General features: G+C 36.9%; 1 protein-coding gene across 1 annotated transcript in view; it reads right to left on the bottom strand.

Annotated features, from left to right (window-relative positions):
• CDKL5 (cyclin dependent kinase like 5) overlaps positions 1–20,677 on the bottom strand; it is a 155,086-nt gene extending 134,409 nt beyond the window's left edge. Inside the window, exons 1-2 of the mRNA XM_004382822.2 lie at positions 20,609–20,677; positions 1,994–2,208 (exon numbers count right to left, since the gene is read on the bottom strand). Of these exons, the coding sequence (XP_004382879.1) occupies positions 1,994–2,057 (64 nt within the window). The 5' untranslated portion in view covers positions 2,058–2,208; positions 20,609–20,677. The remainder of the gene's footprint in view (positions 1–1,993; positions 2,209–20,608) is intronic.
• Positions 20,678–21,763: the final 1,086 nt, after the last annotated feature.

Genomic DNA, 21,763 nt, shown 5'->3' with positions numbered 1-21,763 from the left:
AAATCACCCACTCCTCATTTAACTTCCCATGCCAATTTTCCTATGGAAGGAAAATGCACTGTCTAGGTTATAAGAATGTAGAGCTTGCTTGACAGTTTTTCACATACTTAATAGATATGTTTATTTCTTGGTCAAAAGCATTTGAGGTGGTTTACAAAGGAAAAAAAAATGTAGCAATGATGGTTCTGACTGTAACTTAAACTGACAAATTCTGATTTATATAACAGTCTGGTATATTTTGGTTAATCTAGGTTAATCTCTGAGAAGACTATCAACTATGAACATACTGAGAAAAACAAGGTTATGATTCACAAAAGCTTAGTCCCAGAATCTGTACCATTACAACCCTGTTATATCCTATGAGTTGAACTTCTCAAATCAGTAACTTTACTGCACGTAATACTTTTGGAAAAAACAAATAAACAAAAAGGGCAGCTATTATTCCATAAAAGAATCCTGATCATAAGGGGGAAAATGCAGAATAGAATTTCAAATTCTCATGGACTCCAGACTTTCCGGAACAATGGAGGGTGGATGAACCCCTGAAACTATTGCCCTGAGATAATCTTTAAACCTTAAACCAAAAATATACCCTGAAATCTTCTTAAAAACCAAACAATAGTTTAGCTTAACTTGTAAAAAATGTCTGCCTTGAACATTATGCTCTTTTAAGAATCATCCATATGGGATCAAACTGACAATAGCAACTCAAAAAATTAGATAGGAAACTTAGGGGGCAGTAAGTTTATGTTAATGAGGGAAGAACAACTTAGAAAAGGAGGGCAAGAGTGGTTGCACAACTTGAAGGTAATCAATGCCGCTAAATTGTACATGTAGAAACTGTTGAATTGGTGTATGTTTTGCTAGAATATTCTCAACAACAACAAAATAAAATTTAGAAAAAACAAAAAAATAGGACAGCTATTATAAAACAGTAAATAATACATTGACAATGAATTTTACTTAAATAATATCAATGAAGAAAAGGAAAAGGAATTGACCAGTGAAGGAAGAAGACTCCATTCTTTTTATATGGTTTCAACTTCAGACCTTGAAGCAAGTACTCAATGCTTAGACATAATATTTTAATTGTTTCTATTTATCTGAACAGGATCTACCAAGCTAACATTAAAATCTTGAACAGCTTTACTGTTCACATACGTAAATTTTTTAAACTTTTGAAATTCAAAATTTATTTGAAAATTCTAAAATATGAAATATTTGTAACGTTTGCTTTAATGATATGGTGGGTATGCAAACCTACCAAGACCAAAATTATAACCACTTTTCCCCTGTTAACAGAATCATTTATCAAAATTTTCATAAAGTTAACTGTAAGGGTAAGAGCAAAAATTACTAATAAGCAAAAATCAGGGAGACTTAGGAAAAATTACCATAATTCATCAAATCGACATCATTGTAAGCATTATTTTATGTACTACTAAGAAAGAAAACTGCTACCAATTAAATCATGACATACTATGGATTATAAGACATATTCTGAAGACATATCTTGATTTCAGAGATGTTAAAAATGTGACCAAATCATGTGCCTTAGAATTTATAAAATGTGGTTTGTCATTCTGAAAGAAACAGAAGCTATTTACCCATGTATTTACCATGCATTAAGCAAAATTTAACTTATACAAATAAGTTTTAAATTATTCAAAATAAGCCTAGTTGATACAAAATATAACCAAAAAAAGTATACTAAAGAAATAATGATTGCTAACAAAAAACAATGAAATGAAGGTAGTCTTAAGAAATCTTTGATTTACTAAACTTTACAGAGTTTTAAAAATGTTATTAACTTCAGACTGAAGAGTAAGGCTTAAATAATTTAAGCATAATTTTTTAAAAAATATTTTACTATTAGGCACATATCTGAATTGATGCAGGTTAAATTAACAAGATCTGAATCAATAAGCTTTTTGGTGGTAAGTATAGCTGTACATTGCTCAAACATTCAAGAAATTCTAAAATCCCAACTTACCTTCACCTACAACCCCAAGGATCTCAAATTTATTCATCACATTACCAATGTTAGGAATCTTCATGAAGATAAACACCTCTTCTGATGCAAGCCACAGAACATGGCACTAAAAAGAATCTTCTGAGTTGTGTAGTTAGAACAAACAAGGTCTGAAGACAGAAATTCTCATTGGTTGAGAAGAACTTTCACATATTTTTCTAACAGTGAAGTATTCCCTGAAAGAACAAACACAATTAAAAGCCATGTTTTAGATCCCAGTATTCTAATAACCTATGCTACCTTTTTGTATGTTGTTGTTAGGTGCCATCGAGTTGGTTCTGACTCATAGCAACCCTTTAAGGACAGAGTAGAACTGCCCCACAGCGTTTCCAAAGAGCAACTGGTGGATTCAAACTGCCGATCTTTTGGTTAGCAGCCAAGCTCTTAACTACTACGCCGCCAAGGTTCTTCTAAAACCATGTTAATGTTTCATATGCTTAAAAAAAAAAAAAATGGGGGGGGTGGCGGGAGAACCTAAAATGGAACACAAGCAAACAAATGAGCCTAACTGTATTTGAAACTGGAAACCCTGGCGGCATAGTGGTTAAGTGCTACGGCTACTAACCAAAAGGTCAGCAGTTCGAATCCACCAGGCGCTCCTTGGAAACTCTATGGGGCAGTTCTACTCTGTTCTACAGGGTCACTATGAGTCAGAACCGACTCAACGGCAACGGGTTTGGTTTTTGGTATTTGAAACAAGTAACAACCACACTGAAGGGGAAGGGGGGTAAGAATTAACCCCAGGTATCACAATAGAGGGTCCCTGACAGAGCTGGAGAAAAATGTGGAACAAAATTCTAACTCACAAAAAAAGATCAGACTTACCGGCCTGACAGAGACTGGAGAAACCCTTAGAGTATGGCCCCCAGATACCCTTTTAGCTCAGTAATGAAGTTACTACTGAGGATCACCATTTATCCAACGATTAGACAGGCCCATAAAACAAAAGGAGACTAAAGGGGCACACCAGCCCAGGGGCAAGGACTAGAAAGCAGGAGGGGACACGAAAGCTGGTGATGGGGAATCCAAGGTCGAGAAGGGGAGAGTGTTGACATGTCGTGGGGTTGGCAACCAGTGTCATAAAACACTATGTGTACTAACTGTTTAATGAGAAGCTAGTTTGTTCTGTAAACCTTCATCTAAAGTTCAATAAATAAAATAAAATAAAGAATTAACCCCAGGTAACTTGTTCTGAAAACAGTGTTTTAACTACATATTCTCTTCAAGTTGAAGACAAAAAGAAATGTAAACATACAATGTTCTCTACTATTTGTTTTAACACAATGATATGAAACTACTTTGTGTGTTTTCTAGGATTGTGCAATAAGTAAATATATTGTGGATAATGAAAGCTTGGTTTCTTACTGTCATAAAACAGAGTTACAAACATGGGAAAAAGGAAAGCTTGGGATTAGAGTTAACATTATAAGCTCACTTTTTAATATATACTAAAAACCAAACCTATTGTCGTAGTCCATTTTGACTCATAGCGACCCTACAAGACAGAGGAGAATTGTCTCACGGAGTTTCCAAGGAGCAGCTGCCGACCTTTTGGTTAGCAGCTGTAGCTCTTAACCAGTGAGCCACCAGGGCTCCAGTTGTTAATATACAGAGATGTAGAAATAGATACAAGTGTGTGTATAAACAACACACGCACATACACATACTCCCTAGCTGTGTCTGCTGAGAGGACCTAGAAGCAGTGACACCTCCATAGCCATGAGCACACCTAGTGCCCAGATCTTGGTTTCTGAAGACCATTTTTCAATAAAGAGAATCAGGGTTCCGCAAAGAAATGGCTGATTCCAAAGTTCCAGGTTAAACAGTTGCCGGTGAGTTACTTCCAACTCATGGCTAGGACAGGAAAAGTACAATATGAGCCTAGGACATATTTTTGTGATGCCAGAAAGTAAGGAACTGCTTAAAAATGATGGGGAATACCAAAAGGACATAGGAGCTAGTTTGAAGTCACTGGTCAAATTGGGGAAAATTTTTACGATAAAATAAATAAGGAAAGTAACAAATTACAACCCAGAGACTAAAATTAAAATGTATGAGTCCTTAATGAGTAAATAAATGGGGAGGGGGCTCTTTCTTAGAGTAGAATTCCAAATGATAAATGTAGTGATAGAATTAAATAATCACCATTGGGCAACCGTAATAGTAATAACTATTTCAGGCAAGTGTCATCAATATATGATAAACTAGAGGTTGAAAGTTTGATGAAAAACAGGATATTATCTATCTCCCCACAAGATACCTATTAATTACAAGGGAAAAAACAGTAATTTCATAGTGAAGAATCCTGGCAGACACCACCTTAATTAACTGATCAAAGTTAACATCACCAATAATAGAACAATCAACGTCATATGCCTCCTAGTAGGATGCACTGAGAAAGATGTTCACAACATCCCTCCTATGGCATTCCTGCTAAAACGTAAAACTTGAATCTGACCATAGGAAGCAACAAACTCAAACTGAGGGACATTCTACTAAACAACTGGCCTGTATTCTTTAAAAATGACTAGCTCATGAAAGACAAGGAAAGGCTGAGTAACTGTCTCAGATTAAAGAATTTTAAGAGATATGATAACTAAATTCTGGATTGGATCCCCGACAAGTAAAAAAAAAAAAAATTTTTTTTTGGCATGGCAATGAAGGACAATTGATCAAATTTAAATGTCTATAGATTAGATAGCAGTATTACACTAGTATTGATAATTTTCTGATTTTCATGATAGTACTGTGGTTATATAAGACAATGTCCTTGTTTTTAAGAAACAGCACCAAAGTTTTTAGAATCTCTAAAGGGGAATCATGTTTGCAACTTACTCAGTTTAGGAAAAAAAATGTATGTGTGTACGGGGTGAGAGAGAAAGAGAGAGACTGATAAAGCAAATATGGTAAAAGTTAACATGTGGGAAATCTGGGTCAAGGGTATAGGAAACAAAAAATTCTTTATACCATCTTTGCAACTTTTCTCTAAGTCTCAAATTATTTCAAAATAAATACTTTTGTTCCAAAAAACCTACCTCTAAGAAGAATAACAGTGGTACCAACATGAAATATTGATTTAAAGGGAAAAAATTAATCAAAATCAGTAAAGAAATTTCCTTTACTGCCTATGAAAATTAAAACACTTTAAAACTAAGAATACCTCATGTGGTGTGGATAAGTATTGATACAAAGAAATGTGCCCTTCCACACATTGATAGTAGGAATGTAAACTAGTACAAGCTTTCTAAAGAGCAGTAGGTCCATAATTAAATGATTTTAAAATGTTCATATCCTGATGAAGGTATCTGACAAAAATCTACAATAAACATCATTCTTAAATGTGAAATATTACACGCACTCCCTTTAAAAAAGAACGTGACAAAGATTACTACTACTAATACTTATTAACATTATTATTAAATATTATCCTGGTGGGTTCTAGCTAGCCCAGTAAAATATGATAAAAATAAATAAATAAAATGTATAGGATTGGAAAGAGGAAAACAAAATAGAATTTACACTTATTATTATCAACATAGGAAATTAGAAAAATAGAAAAGAATTTACAAACAACTTGTTTAGCGAGTGTTTTAAGTGTTTGGCAAGGGTGGCTGGATATAAGCTTACTATACAAATATCAACTGCACTTACAAACATTAATAAGAAATAGAAAATGTAATTTTGTAAAAATCATATTTACAACAAGAAAAAAGTAAGGCATTTAAGATTTAATATAACAAAAGATATTGAAGACCACTAGTCAGATAATTATAAAACTTTATTCAAAGACATTAAAGAAGGCCTAAATAAATGAAGTTATCCCAAGTTTAAGGGCAGCAAGATTCAACACTAAAAGGTTGTCAGTTTTCTCCGTATTAATGTACCCAGTTGATGCAATTCCAATCAACATCCCAACAGGGTTTTTTGAGGAACTAAGACAAGCTGATTCTAAAATATATATATGAAAGAGTTCCCAGTACAGGTAACACTCTCCTGAAGAAGAAAAGAAGGCTCCACTTTGAAGGCAGGATCTGGCAGGATGTCCTACTGGATATACCCAGGCTTATAATAAAAAAAGCAAACCCACTGCCATTGAGTCGATTTCAACTCACAGCGACCCTGTAGGACAGAGCAGAACTGCCACATAGGGTTTCTAAGGCTGTAAATCTTTATGGAAGCAGACTGCTACTTCTTTCTCCTGCAGAGCGGCTGGTGAGGTCAAACTGCCAACCTCTCGGTTAGCAGCTGAGCACTTTAACCACTGTGCCATCAGGGCTCCTTAAAGGCTTATAATAGACCTATGGAAATTGAGTCAGGGTGGCTTTGGCCCAGAGATAGACAAAATTGGCCAGTGGAATAGATGTGTGAGCCTAGAGGTAGACCATACTTCAATATCCCTACAGCTTCCAACAGTTCGTCCTTCAGCTGTACACCCACCACCCACCCACCCACCCCAGTCTATTCTCAACACAGGAGTCAGAGGAAACCCTTTAGGACAAGTCAAATCATGTCACTTCTCTGAGCAAAACCCTTCAATGGCCTCCCATACTGTAAACAGTGAAAGCCAAAGTCCACATATACCATAAGGCCTTAGCCTCCGCCTCCTCTGAAAACATCTCCTACTATCATCTTCCTTGGCTCCCTTTACTCCAGCCATGCTGACCTCCCTTCAGCTTAATGAGGCAAGTCACAGTTATCTCTCATACTAAATGTTTCTTTGACATGTTAAGGTTTACTTTATTTCAGAAATTTTATTGTTACTGATTTTTCATTCAATACTTTAAAAAAAAATTGTCCAGAAAGGAAGACATGAGAAAGCAGAGACTATGCTTATTTTAGAAAACTTAACTAAATTCCTTCAATTCAATGGAATCACAAATTTTTAAAGTATACTGTGACATTTAGGGAAAATGGTATCACAATTTCAGAAGAAACTCACAAATACTTATTTCATTCATTCACTAAATGCAGTGTGATGGATCATTTTACGTAGCCTTTCTCGCCATGGTCTTCTAATTCCCACCCAAGTGATTGGGCAGGATTGTGCAGATATGGTAATTGTGGCCCACGAAAGGGATTGGTCAGTTTTGTCATCCCGCTGGGCTTGAGGTGAGCCATCCCAGAGGCGGGAGGGAGGGGATCCCACCACCACCAAGGAAGAACAGCCAGGAGGCAGCATGTCTTTGGACCCTGGATCCCAGTGCTGAGAAGCTCCTGGAACCAGGAGACAGAGGGAGAGAGTTCTAACACCGAAGGATGCGGTGGCAGAGAACCAGCAGCAGAGACCTAGCAGCAGGAGACAGCATGGTGGGCTTCCCAGGACACGGAGAGAGAAAGCTGAGTGCCTCTGGGCAGAGGCCGAGGGCCAGGGAGAGGCGTGCCAATAAGCATGGTTGGGAAGAGGCTGTCCTGATGGAAGAACTGTATCCTGAGTGTTCCTGAGCCTAAATTATAAATGTTACTTCCCTAATAAACCTCATAATTGTGAGTATTGTCTGTGAGTTCTGTGTGGCCCTTGCAATGAATTATCGAACCCACAGAGAAGTAGAGAGTGCAGTGGGAGGGATGGTTGGTGTCGGAATTGGTAAAGATGGTGAAGAGAGAAGGCATGTCTGATCTCAGCCTCATAGGAATCAGCCTTGGGCTGTTGATCTTGATTCTCCTTCCCCCTTGTGAAGTTAGACAAGGTTAGACACCGCCCCCACGCCATTTTTACACTGAACAAATAATTACTGACTACCTACCATGTTTTAAGGAACGGGAAAATAAGAAACAGAAGATAGGGTGAACAAGGGAACTTTACATTTTGCTGAGGGAGAAAAAATGTAAAATTATTATCACGTACTGTGATATGTTTTGAAGGAACTCAGACAGGGAGAGCCTCTCTGAAAAGCTGAGCTCTCAATGACAAGCAGCCAGGAGCCAGTCATATAAAGATCTAAGTTGGTCACATTTCAGGTAAAAGAAGCTCAAGGTGCTTCTGAGAGAGAATTATTCTTTCATTTTCTACGACTGATTGGGAAGAACACTCAAGAAACATTTAAATATTCCACTCTCTGCCAATAATGGTATGTTTCATTTCAAAGGAACCTTGAGATAAAAATTACATCATTCCCACTAAGACTCAGCACTCAAAAAGTTCTGTATATAAGGATGTATAAAAAACATTTGCTTCCACTTAATCTCTTTCATGAAACTGTGAAAACCAAAACTGAGTAATGTAAACTAGGGATCAGAATAGTCTTTTAACAACCAGTATTCGTACTGAGAAAAAAAAAAAAAACTATGACCAAAATTAGATTCAACTGCAATTTTGTATAAATAACACTGATTAAACTTTTTTTTTAAGGCATTAAAAAGTCAGACACTTCAGCTTCTGGTAATGGCAAATCAGATAACTTGTATGAAAAGTCCCTCTGAGGACAAATGCAAATATGGGAGGAAATACTTATTAAAAATGTCTTAAAAGATAAGAAAGAATTATCTGGCTAAAATCAAGGCAAAAAAGAATAGAACCCAGAGAGGTAAATACAAACCACCAAAAACCGTTTTAGATTTTTGAAGGCATTTGAAGATCAAGAAAAAAATGGGAGAAAAACTGGCTTACAGATTCAGGGTCATTCAAGTCAAAGCTGAGGGTGTCTCAAAAGGAGGAACTTTGATAAACCACCACTACCTCGAAGCTGAAACTCCAAAGAGCTACACTCCTATAAGGGAAACTAGAAATAAATCAGCCCTGTATAGACTTGAAGTCTAGCTTCATATCACTGGGGTGATCTAGATAAACCTCCAAATGTGCTCCCGGATTAAGGCAGTCCCAGATTCAGATTAGTGGGGCCACCAGTTGTCTGACTGAAGCAAAAAAGAAAAAAAAAGTCATTCTTGCAGATAGATAGCATTAACCCAGGCCTCACATTATTGCTACAGATGCTTTTTCATTTACAAGGTGCGGTAAATAATCAAAGATAAACAGACACACAAGGAAACAAGACACCATAAATAAGAACCAACATAAACAGCTGAAAAAGAAAATGACCCAGAAAGATATGAAACATTAGAATTATCAGGAACAGCCTATAAAACAAATATAGAATTGAATTAATAAAAATCAAGGGTTGAAAATCTTGACAGAACTGGAAGGTCAAAAAGTGAAAGAATGATTTTGAAAAATAGATTAGAATTGCAGAACAGAAAGATATAACAGAAAAAGAACTCAATAGACAGTTTAAGGAGAAAAATATCAAAACACAAAAGGTTTGAAAAACATGTTTTAAAAACTTGACCAAATGAACATATAAACCATACCAAACAACTGCAGAATATTTTTCTTTTCCAAGCACACACAGAACATTTACAAAAACTGATCATTAGCTAGGCCATAAAGCAACTAAAAAAAAATTACAAGGACTGATGTCAGAGGATGTTCTCTCTCCATAATGCAAGTGTGCAAGAAATCAATCACAAGAGAAATAATTAAAAATATTCATGTTTAGAAATTAACACACTTCTAGAATAATCCACAAGTCAGTCAAAGAAGAAATCATAACAGACATTAAAAAATAACAAAAATTACAAATTTATGGGAAGAAGCTAAAGCAATGCTTAGAGGGAAATTGACAGGCTTCCATGCACATACCAGAAAAGATAAAAAACTGAAAATTAATGGACTAAGGCATCAATCTCAAGTGGTTAAAAAAAAGAAGAGCAAAATAAATCAAAAGAAAATATAAAGAAAGATTTATAAACAGAAATTCATGAAATAGAAAATATACCAACAATAGAGATCAGCAGAGTTGGTTCCTGACCAACTGTAAAACTGATCAAGGAAAAAAATGAGAACACAGCCTGGCAGACACCCTGGTATCAGCCTGGTGATGCCCTAAGCAGAAAACCTAGCCACACCATGCTGGACTTCTGACCTACAGAACTGTGAGCTAATTTATGGGTTCTGTTTTAAGCCGCTAAATTTGTGGTAATTTGTTACTCAACAACAAAAAACTAATGCAACAGTATTATTTCATTTATGTACAGTTTTAAACAGGCAAAGCTGAACTATGAACTACATTGTTGTATGCATATATAGGTGGTAAATCTATTAAAATGTGCCCAAGGAAGTGTTTGTTATAAAAATCAGGATGTTAATTGCTTCTAGGGAAGGGTTGAGATTCAGAAGGGATACGCAGGAAGGGCTTTCTGAGAAACTGGTACCGTTCTATTTCTTGACTTGAGTGATGGTTAAAAGGGCATTTACTAGAGTGTATATTTATGTTTTAAGTATTTCTATGTTGTTATATTTCACCATAAAACAAAGTAGAGGGTCAGTAAAAGAGGGGAAGACCCTCAACAAGATGGACTGACACAGTGCTACAACAATGGGCTCAAACATAGCAACGATTGTGAGGATGGCGTAGGACTGGGCAGTGTTTCGTTCTGTTGTACACAGGGTCGCTATGAGTCGGAATCAACTCGATGGCACCTAACAACAACAAAGAGTAATTCTGATAATGACATCATATATAAACAGTTCCTTGGCCATTTATATGGAGGTAAAAGGTACCTTTTATCGAAGATAAAGCATTTTGATATAAACAACAACAAAAAAACTTTACTATCTCTCTCCAAGGCTCAGACCCTATATAATGTACTGTGTCTAGTGCTGAGTATCACAACAACAAAACCCAAAACTCTCAATGACAGATAACCTGAAAGGTGCCCACTCTCCTAAAACCATGCCACATAAGGAGCTGGTAAGAAAACTGGCTGAGTTTGGCCTCGATATGACTTAAGTCCAAATGTCTAAAGAATCTTTGAAAAGGAGGGAGTGGATTGGATGATCTGAGTTATTCCAAGAGGAAGATCAGTGGGAAAAGTTAAAAGGAGATAGATTTCAGCTCAGTAGTGATTGGACAGCAATCAACCACCAACGTTCATTCATTCATTCCATACGTACTCCTCAAAAGGCCTACAATGGCTAACGGATCACAACTACCACAGCCTCCACCAGACTGAGTCCGGCACAACTAAATGGTGCCCATCTACCACCAACAACTGCTCTGACAGAGATCACAACAGAGGGTCCTGGACAGAGCTGGAAAAGGATGTAGAACAAAATTCTAACTCACAAAAAAAGACCAGACTTACTGGCCTGACAGAGACTGGAGAAACCCCGATAGTATGATCCCTGGACACCCTTTTAGCTCAGTAATGAAGTCACTCCTGAGGTTCACCCTTCAGCCAAACATTAGACAGGCCCATAAAACAAAATGAGACTAAATGGGCACATCAGCCCAGGGGGAAGAACAAGAAGGCAGGAGGTGACAGAAAAGCTGGTAACGGGGAACCCTAGGTTGAGAAGGGGAGAGTGTTGACACATCGTGGGGTTGACAACCAATGTCACAAAACAATATGTGTATTAATTGATAATGAGAAACTGATTTGTCTTGTAAACCTTCATCTAAAGCACCAAAAAAAAAAAAAAAAGACCTACAATGGGCCAAACACTATTGCAGATGCCTTCAGCATACAGTGGTAAACAACACAGACATGGTTCCTGTTCTCTTAGAGCTTACTAAGGGGAGACACACAGTAAACACAAAGAAACATGATAATTTCAGATAGTGACAAGTACTACAAAGGAAATAAAACAAGTTTTATGACAGAGTTGTGGCAGTTGGGGAATTGGGGTCTTTTAGAAAGGGAGATCTTGGAAAAGGCCTGTCGGAAGAGGTAATATTTGAGTGAGATCTGTTTAATGTAAAGAAGCAAGCCATGGGTACAAGGATGTGAAGAGAAGAGTGTTCAAAGCAGTACAAAGAGTCTTACAGAGCTTGATAAGTTCAAGGAACAGAGAGAAAGCCTGTATATCTAGAGTATGGTAGACAAGAAGGAGATCGGCAGGTGGCAGGAAGAGGCCGCTGTAAGCAGTTTGGCTGTTGTAGGAGTCTTATACTAAAGTTGATGTCTTCTAAGGTATTTTCCAATGCCAAGATTCTAAGACTCTCAAAAATAATCTGAGTTTTTTTTATTAGTAACCATTAACTTTATAAATAACTGAATATATTCTAAGGTGGATTTGTCTTGCACTAAGAAATGCAGCTAAAATTAAGCAATCTTCTCTTTGCATCGGCAAGGTAAGCAGGTACCTACAAGAACTGACAGAAACGTAAGCCTTATAATTTATTTCATATATTATTAGTATTGAATTTAAGAGCTGCCTGAGCCTTGAATATTTCCTTTGTTGCTGAAATTATAATCTTCATCTCAACATGTCTTTTCTTCTTCCCAAAGAGTACAAAATCAGTTGAATCACGAGTTTTGTTTTCGTTTCTGGCACTGTTTTTACACATACAAGTGAGAGAACCATTTTGTCACTGAAAATTGCACAGCAATAAATTCAGTACATGACTAAACCGCTACAATAGGACAGTGCAAATGGTTTCAAAGCATCTTAAAACTCACGATCCATGTATGCAAGGAAATAATTTCTATGGAAAGAACAGCCTTGTGAGAAACATCCTAATTACCCTCTTGTAGCGAATTCTCCATTTGAACATAAGTGAGGAGATAATGCACTCCTACTTAGCGTTCTTCTTATATGGGACCACCTGACCTATAATTAAATCTTCGTTTTGCTTGATTCTTCCAATAGTACAGAGTAATTTACCAATACATTCTTTATAGTTCAGTTTCCATTATTAAACCAAATAGATATTTGACTATTTCAAGTCTTTCCATAGACACCCTGGAAGAAAGGCCTGGAGATCTACTTTCAAAAAATCAGCCATTGAAAACCCTATGGAGCACAATTCTATTCTGACACATATGGGTCTCCATGAGTCAGAGTCGTCTCGACAGCAACTGGTTACTGATTAGCAGTTAAAAAGGTTTCAAAGGCACCTTCATGAAAATACAAACATCAATTATAGTTTCTATGGGGTAATATGTTCTGGTCTCTAACTTCTAAATAACTGAATTTAAAATAAATTTACAGAAGCTAAGGACTATCTGGATTTTGCTGGATTGATACAGGTCAGAAAATGTGGATAAGTTCATGTCCTCTACACCAAGGAAAACCACCTTCAGACTACTAAAAAGGACAGAAGGAACTGAAGTCCAAGACCATAGAAGAACACTTCCAAGCTAAATGCATTCCAAGACAACAGGCCTGGATAAATTTTATCCCTGAAACACTTTAAGACTTTGGAGATAAGACTGCTGAACCTTAGAATCTTGGGAAAGTGACAGAGAAAAGATGAGAGCAAAGACTGGCCGAGAGCAAACTTTTCAGAATGGGTAAAAAAGTATATTCTGTAAACTCTACACCTGAGAACTTATAAACAATTATTCAATCTATATGTCTTGAGAGCCAACTATATGCTGGGCACTGTGACAGGCACTGGTGACACATCAGTAAAGGAAATAGGCAAGAAGCCCCAATTCATGGAGTTTATCAAAGAATCACACAACTGGCAAATATAAGTACTATGAAGAAGAGATATATGGTGCTACGAGGGCTTGTAAACAGGGGCTTGCCACCTAATCTGATGGGGCTGGCTCTTCCAGCGGAAGCAGTGAGTGAGCTGAGATCTGTATGATAATTAGGCATAAACTTATGGAGAAGTAGGGAAGCTCTAGGAGAGAATGATTTATGCAAAAGCCTCAAGTCAGGAGGGAACATGGTAGGTACAAGAAACCCAAAAGGTGCATGTGTGTGCACGTGTGTGTGTGTGTGTGTGTGTGTGTAGAGTACAGTATAACCTAGTATAAAGTGAGAAACAGGAGGCTGGGCTACTTTAAGTAGTTTTATCTTTATCATGAGACATAAGGAGCCACTGGAGGGTTTTGAACAAAAATGGGGGATGGGTGAGTTGAGAGGATAGTGTGACAATCAGATTTGCATACTGAAAAGATCATAGAGGCTGCAGAATAGAGAATGGTTCAGTCCTTGGAAGGGGAAATCTGTTTTGGGGACGAACAACTAGGAAGCCATTGCAACCACTCAGGTGAAGGCAATGGGTACGATGGACTAAAACAGTGGATATGAAGATAAATGGAGAGATGCACAACATGTTTGAAGGGAAAATCACTATCACTAGGGATGAGTCAAGAGATGAGGAGTGAGGGCAAGAGGAAGCAAGAACAACTTCTTGGTTTTTGATTTGGGCTATGAGTAGAAGAAGGCTGTTTCTTAATGGGAGGAAGACTAGAAGAAAAGCAGGTTAGGGGAAAAAAAGGAAATCCAGGATTCCATTTTGGCCATGTCAAATTTGAATTTAAATATCCATGAAAACAAAAAAGGCAAAAACCACATAAGCAAAAGGAAAATAGAAATAAAACTGAGGAAAGGAATCTGCAACTTGTATCACAAAGTTAAAACCCTAATACGTAAAACGTTCCTACTGCTCGATAAGAGGGGCAGAAACTCAATTTTAAAAACTGGACAGAGTGATAAGAACAGAAAGTTCACAGAAAATGAAACACAAACGGCTCTTGAACATATAAAAAGGTACTTAACTTTATGTAAAATAAAAATTGAAGATTACAACTATACTGAGATAGAATTTTTTTCAGATTAGCAAAGACCAAAAATAACACACCATGTTGATAAGAGCATGAGGGAATTAGGCTCGCTCATACACTGCTGGTGGGAATATATATTGATACGACTTTTTTGGAGGCCAATTTGACAATATCTTTCAAAACTAAAACAGTGACACAGCAATTCCATTTCTAGGAATTTATCCTTACACACATACACACACAGATACACTGGTATGCATACAACGCTACTCATTGCAGCATTGTTTTGTAAAAGCAAAAGAATGGAAACGCCCTAATTATGCATCAATAGAGGCCTGGGTTAAATAAATCATGGTACATCCATACAGTTGCATCTTACATAACCATAAAGGAAAATGAGAAAACTCAGTGCGTGGATATGAAATATCTCCAATATACTTTATCTCCAATATACTTTATAAAATAAAAAAGACAAGAACAGTATATACGTTTTGCTATCATTAATACAAAAAGAGGACAGAAAAGTGTGTGTGCATGCATGTATAAATGTATGTAGGTATTTGTTTAAATAGGTGTAAAAGATCTCTAGAAAGATAAATGCACAAAAGATACTGTTGGCTGTCTCTAGAGTGGGAAACTGTGTGCCTGGGTGAAAAGGTGTGGAAAGAAGACTTCTCTGCATACCCTTTTGCATCTTTTCAATTTTGAACCAGATGAACTTGTTGCCTATTCAAAAACTAAAATACAATTTAAATTTCAGTAAGATAAGCCACACATCTGATAGACATGCCTGTGGTTGAACGATATATGCTAAAAATTCAGAAGAGACCAAGATCCCTACAGGCAGAAGTAGGGAGACCCATTGAGAAACAAGTACAGTACTAGGGAAAAGATGATGGTAGCCTCAACTAGGGAAGTGGCATTGCAAATTAAAAGAAAAAGGAATAATTATGTAAGAGCTATTTAGGAGTTTTGTAATTTCAGCACATTTTAAATTTCTGAATAAATTCCCCCTTTTAACATGGAGCAAAAAAATGATATTGATTCTTTTTCATATTAACAGAATGTTTTCTGAAAGTCATATATCATATATAACAACATATAATGAAACCTTCAAAACTGATCTTTACACATTTAGATGACACTCACACAAATCACCTTTCCCAATCAAAAAACTCTATTTATCCTGTCATTTATAATTAACTAGGAATCCCGTCTCCAATTATTTTAAGCCAGAGACAGAAGTGATCTACTCTAACGCAATATACTCTAATACAGCATTTCACAAATTTGAGTTATGTACAGACCTCTCTAAAAGAAAAAATTCTCAAACCACTGAAAAAATAGCCATGAACAACATTAGATTATGAAACTCATACTGATCAACTATGTTCTATGAAACTAGTTCTACGAATGATCCCTGCAGAAGATGTAGTTTTGTCCTGGCAGAAAAACATTTAAAATGGTCTCCATTTTGGGCAACAGTGCTCTAATATTGTCAAAAAGAAGAGATACAAAATACCAAACCCTAAATTGCCACACACCCCTTATATACAGAATGTTCCTAAGACAGAACATGTTTAAAACAGGTTTTTTAAACAGGCTGGAAAACTACTGAATCGCCTCCCCTCCACTGTCCCTTTGTTGAGTTCAGCCATTTGTGCAAAGACTATGCCACCACACAATGTCCTCCCAAGAATGAAAAAAATGCGTCTCTAACTTCCGCCTCTCTCTGCTTCTATTTCAGATCATAAATTTTGCTAATTTTGGGGGGGGTGGGGTTCTTCTTTTCTTATCTGCATTCAATGCTTAAAAATGATTATGAGATAACTTATTTAAAATTGTTGCTTTTTTAAAATATTATATAACTAGAAATAAATTATTTTGGTTCAAATTAGAGAGCAATTAAAAAAAAAAGTCATCAGCTTATACTAAGAACTCTCCTTGAAAGAATTAACTAAGACCCCTCCTGAGAAACTTGTAAAAGATTCACTACTCACACATTTTGATACAAGCACATATTTTGCTAATGTAGAGGAGTCTAAAATAAATCCTTTAAGGAAGAAACAAAAGCAGAAATGGGCAATATATTTACTCTAACTTCTTTTCTACCAACACATACTAACCAATAATAAAGAAAAACAGAGGGTGCTGGAAATTTTCAAAAATACATGACAAAAAATGTATTAGTTATCACTGTGCAGATTCTTACACAGACCAACAGCTTTACCTTTTGAAAAGAAAAGAAAATTGTACCAGTTTGAGAAATGGATGTCCCAGGTTAGACGACAGGATGGTGGAGAGGTGGGAGCACACCCAGCGTGTGCGGGGAGGATTTCTGCAGCCTGCCTCCCAGGCACACTCCACTGTGGTACCAGGGACCAAGGGCCTCTCTCACAGCAGTAACTGCAAACATAGAACAAAGCACGCCCGGGGAGTAGCTCCAACTGTCTACAATATGTCAGCTTTCATCATTCCTGTATCTGCAAAAACTCAAGAAGTCCATAGTGAGTTTTACTCAAGGTTTCTCCAGTCCAGGCCTCTGCCTCTCAGAAAGCTGAAAACTGTCCACAGAAAAGGACAATGTCCACCTACCATTATATTCTCTCAGTAGATTAAGCATAAACCCTAAATGTCCATAACTCTTTACCGTTCCACTTTACCTTAACTTTATTTTAAAAATATATTTTCTCATCACTTACTCTCAGGTTACATCAAGTTGGTCCAGCTCAGAGTTTATCTGTATGCAGATAGCATCTTTCAGTCACTCAGTTCACATGTACTAAGTGAGCATCTACTGTCTACCATGGAGGGTTCATCAATATAGAGGCCCTCCTGAAGCTAAAGAAGGGTAAGGTGTGAGCCCTGAAATAAACGAGCTTGCCATTTAGCTAAGAAAAGCAAACAAACACCAATAGAATAGTACACTATATGACTGATAATCACACCGCAACAGTGAAGAGAAAGGGGTGCTGGCTAGCAATCTAGCTCTGTCATTAGCTGGCTGTGTGATCTGCTCTTGGGGACACCACTACCTTTCTAGGCTTCAAGGTCTCTGCCAAAAAACAAGAAGGCTGAACCAGGATAAGATCCATACCAGCTATAATAGTCTATGACCCAAAGCAGTGATTTTTCAACCGTTATGATGAGGTACCAAGGAAGTTCACAATACCTGATTCAAATTTCACGGATGCTGAGGCTGATACAAGATTGCACTTGTCATCCAGAACCCCTCAATTTCATATTTGATGTTGTTCATTGTTCTCACTGATTTTCCAACAATCAAAATTAAACTTAAAACTGTATTCTAATTAAATACCACTTATCTTTGTTTTGTACACTGTGGTTCTACATAAGATTGTATCTGGGGGGGAAAGGGGGGGGTTATTGCTTTTTTAAAAGTTTAAAACTCCATTAATTGAAAAGTATAAAAGTATATGGTGTAGATTATTGGTCCTGAAGACATCAAGTAATTTCAAACACCTCCAATAACATGGAAAATTCACAAAGAATGCTTCCAGGCTAAACAGCAAACTGGCCTTCTTATCAAGTTTCCAGACCCCTGGGTCCTTGCAGTTGTAGACTGGAGATCACAAGAGAGATTCTGGAAACTGAGTCTCTCTCATCAAGCCAAACTATCACATTTATGGTTGACTTTGACAACTTTCATTTCCTCGGTTAAAAAAGAAAGCTCCTCTGTTGGATGATCTCATAGGTCCCTTCTAGCTTTCAAGTCTCACAATTTCAATTCTAAACCCTCGGAACGTCTCAAACTGAAAATGAGTAACAAAATCCTCAATCAATAAATGTCAATTCATAAGGGACCAATATAAACTACATATAGTCTATCCTCTCCCTCTTCAGTATGGTTCCCAATCACTTACCAAGGAAAGTTTTGAGAGAAATTAAGTGAAATCATCTTAGGACAAGGGAAAGAAAGGAGATTACATTTCAGAATGTTTCAGAAAAACAGCAAAACCAGGATAAGTGGAATACTGCTGGCCAAACATCTGGCGATTAAGCTATTCCTGGGAGGGTCATTTATGTTAAAGAGAAAAAACAAATAGTAATAATGACTAGACAGCAGCAACTTAATGCTAGCTAGCTACTTTGCAAGGCATGGGGAGAAAGTCTGGGATATTTTCCAAATGGGTTGGGAGGAAGTTATTTTTATTTACAGAGATATTTGTGTCCTATTTAAAATACAGAAGGAACTGAAGAAAATCAAGCTAAAGATCTTGCACTTCCTCAGCTATTTGTGATGCTAGCTTTAGAAGGGCAAGTAACATGACTTTGACCAAACAGTCAAAAGCACAAGCAATTTCATCAAGGCCATTAATTGATGAAATCAATCAAGTTCAAATGAGATTTGAGCACCTGACTAATAAAAAATAAAAATTTAATAGGTTAAAAGAAAAGACAGGTTCTTCCCTCAAGGAGATTATAGTTAAAAAAAGAAAAAGAAAGAAACAAAAAGACGATATGGTTGAGAACACTCTTGAGTTACAGCTCTCCCACATGCTAACTAGATGTTGGGCTAAGCTTTGCTTTCAATCTGTAAAATGGTGATAAAAGTGTGCCTATCTCATAGGGAGCCCTGGTGGCACAGTGGTTAAGAGCTCGGCTGCTAACCAAAAGGTCAGTAGTTCAAATCCATCAGCTGCTCCTTGGAAACATTTATGGGGCAGTTCTACCCTGTCCTATCGGGTCGTTAGGAGTCAGAATTGACTCGACAGCAAAAAAGTCTCATAGGGTTATTGTGAGGATCAGATGAATTATGGCACATTAAATACTTGGCAGTCCTTAGCACATAGTACATGCCCAGTGTTAGCTAAAATACTGGTAGTAGTAGTATGGTAATACCAACAACAAACGTAGCATTTGTTTTGAGTTTCATGAAATTCTATTAATTAAGGCATCCTCCCAATGTATGGCACACTGGCAAAAATTTTTGGATTTCAAGATTTAATAAATTCAGTTGAAAATCTTGAACTCTTAGCTTGCCATTACGAGATGGAAATGTCTATATTGCTCCTGATGGTCTGTTAAGGGATTCCAGGAAGCTAATTCAGTCACTGGTATGACATGGTAGAGGACAACAGGGATATGTGGGAGATAGTGGCATTATAGGCTTTGCCCCTAGAGTACAGAACTGAACCTTTCTAATGCCAGCTCTCTTAAAAGACTTCTTAAATCCCAGTGATCGTTTTACTTCTAGTGTCTCAAGTCTTCAAATAAAAAAAAGGGTTCTACAACCCTAATTTAAACGAACCTACAATTCTATCATATTATTGAATATCATGTAACTCTTCATTGGTGATTTTATGTCCTAATGCATACTTCCAAATGGAAAATTTTAGTCATCTTCCTAATTATAGAAAAAGCCCTAATTAACTTATGATAACTTTAATATACCAGTCTCTTCAAATATATTACAAAGTCTTGTTGCAATTCATCTCAATATTTAGGTTTCACATAAGTCAATCTACTCTTCACGAGGTGCTTTTTCGTTGCTCTCCCTGGCCTGAATTCCCATTTTCTCTACTGCTCCGTAACAGAATCAAGCAGTATTTGAATTTCTAAAGGTCACTTGGCAAAAAAACACCACTTACCTTCATCATCTTAATATCAAAAGAACTTATACAATGTTAAGGATCCAATTCCTAGAATATTAGAATCTCAAAGGGTATAAGAAATTTCCTAGTCCATCTCCTGAATGCAACATATTAATCTTCTATATATCTTTCTCCAAACTCAGTTTGAACAAAGTGATGTGAAACTTAGTACCTCAAGGAACAGCTTACTTCAATTTCAGACAGTCCTAATTATTAGAAAATTCTTCCTCATCTGAAATCTACAAAGTCACTTCTTTTTTAAAATAAGTATTCTATTTATTTTTAGTGGCAATATACACAACCAAACATACATCCATTCATAATATCTACATGAACAGTTCAGAAACACTGGTTACACACTTCACACTGTGTCACCATTCTATCTCTACCCATATTGTTTCAGCACCATTAACTTAGGCTCTCTGTCCCTTAAAGTTCTCACCTGTGCTTTAGATTAACTGTAGTCAGTTTACACTGTTAGCAGAATAGGGTCCGAGCCCTGGAGCAGTCAAGCCAATGAAACATACTCCAAGTCAGAAAGAGTGAGAAAGTTTTATTTTAGGAGGTGTCCACCACCAGGGATCCAACAGCAACGCAGGCTTGTCTCTGTGGAGTCCCAAAAAGCATTTTTACGTTAGAGCTTATATATGATTTTTACAAAGGTTGAAAGTGTTGTTATTCATTACAAGGTAATTACAAGAGACTGTTTATCATACTAAAGAGATAAGGAACAGGACATTTCCTTATTAGGGTAAAGGTATACATATCTGACACCTGGGCTCTAATCTTGCTGTGGGGGGTTGTAAACCACAGGTGGCCAGACAGAGCAAAACAAAGTCATTAACAAAGGTATGCAAAAAGGAGAAGGCAAAGAAAAAAGAAAATAAAACTTACAGGTTCATCATGGCATTAGTTATGTCAAGCTCTCAGCGGCCCATTTTGAAAAGGAAAAAATATGCTGGGGAGTATTAGGGTCACAACACCCATGTAGATAAATCTTTATAAGAGCATTATATATATTTTAGGGTCGCTGTGAGTCAGAATCGACTCGATGGCAACGGGTTTCGTTTTTTTTATGAGTCGGATATGCGATGACACAACCTTGCTTGCTGAAAGAGGAATTGAAGCACTTACTGATGAAGAACAACGACCACAGCCTTCAGTAAGAATTACACCTCAACATAAAACAAAAATCCCCACAAGTGGATCAACAAGCAACATCATGATAAACGGAGAAAAGATTGAAGTTGTCAAGGATTTCATTTGACTTGGATCCACAATCAACATCCATGAAAGCAGCAGTCAAGAAATCAAAAGACGCACTGCACTGGGCAAATCTGATGCAAAAGACCTCTTTAAAGTGTTGAAAAGCAAACATGTTACCTTGAAGACTAAAGTGTGCCTGTCCCAAGCCATGGTGTTTTCAACTGGCGCATATGCATGCGAAAGCTGGACGATGAACAAGAAAGACCAAAGAACAATTGACACCTTTGAATTGTGGTGTTGGTGAAGAATATTGAATATACCATGGACTGCCGAAAGAACCAACAAATCTGTCTTGGAAGAAGTACAGCCAGAATGGTCCTTAGAAGCAAGG

Source organism: Trichechus manatus, unplaced genomic scaffold, assembly GCF_000243295.1.
Source record: "Trichechus manatus latirostris isolate Lorelei unplaced genomic scaffold, TriManLat1.0 scaffold00100, whole genome shotgun sequence".
Classification (NCBI taxonomy): Eukaryota; Metazoa; Chordata; class Mammalia; order Sirenia; family Trichechidae; genus Trichechus; species Trichechus manatus.
This window is presented reverse-complemented; position numbering and strand designations above follow the sequence as displayed.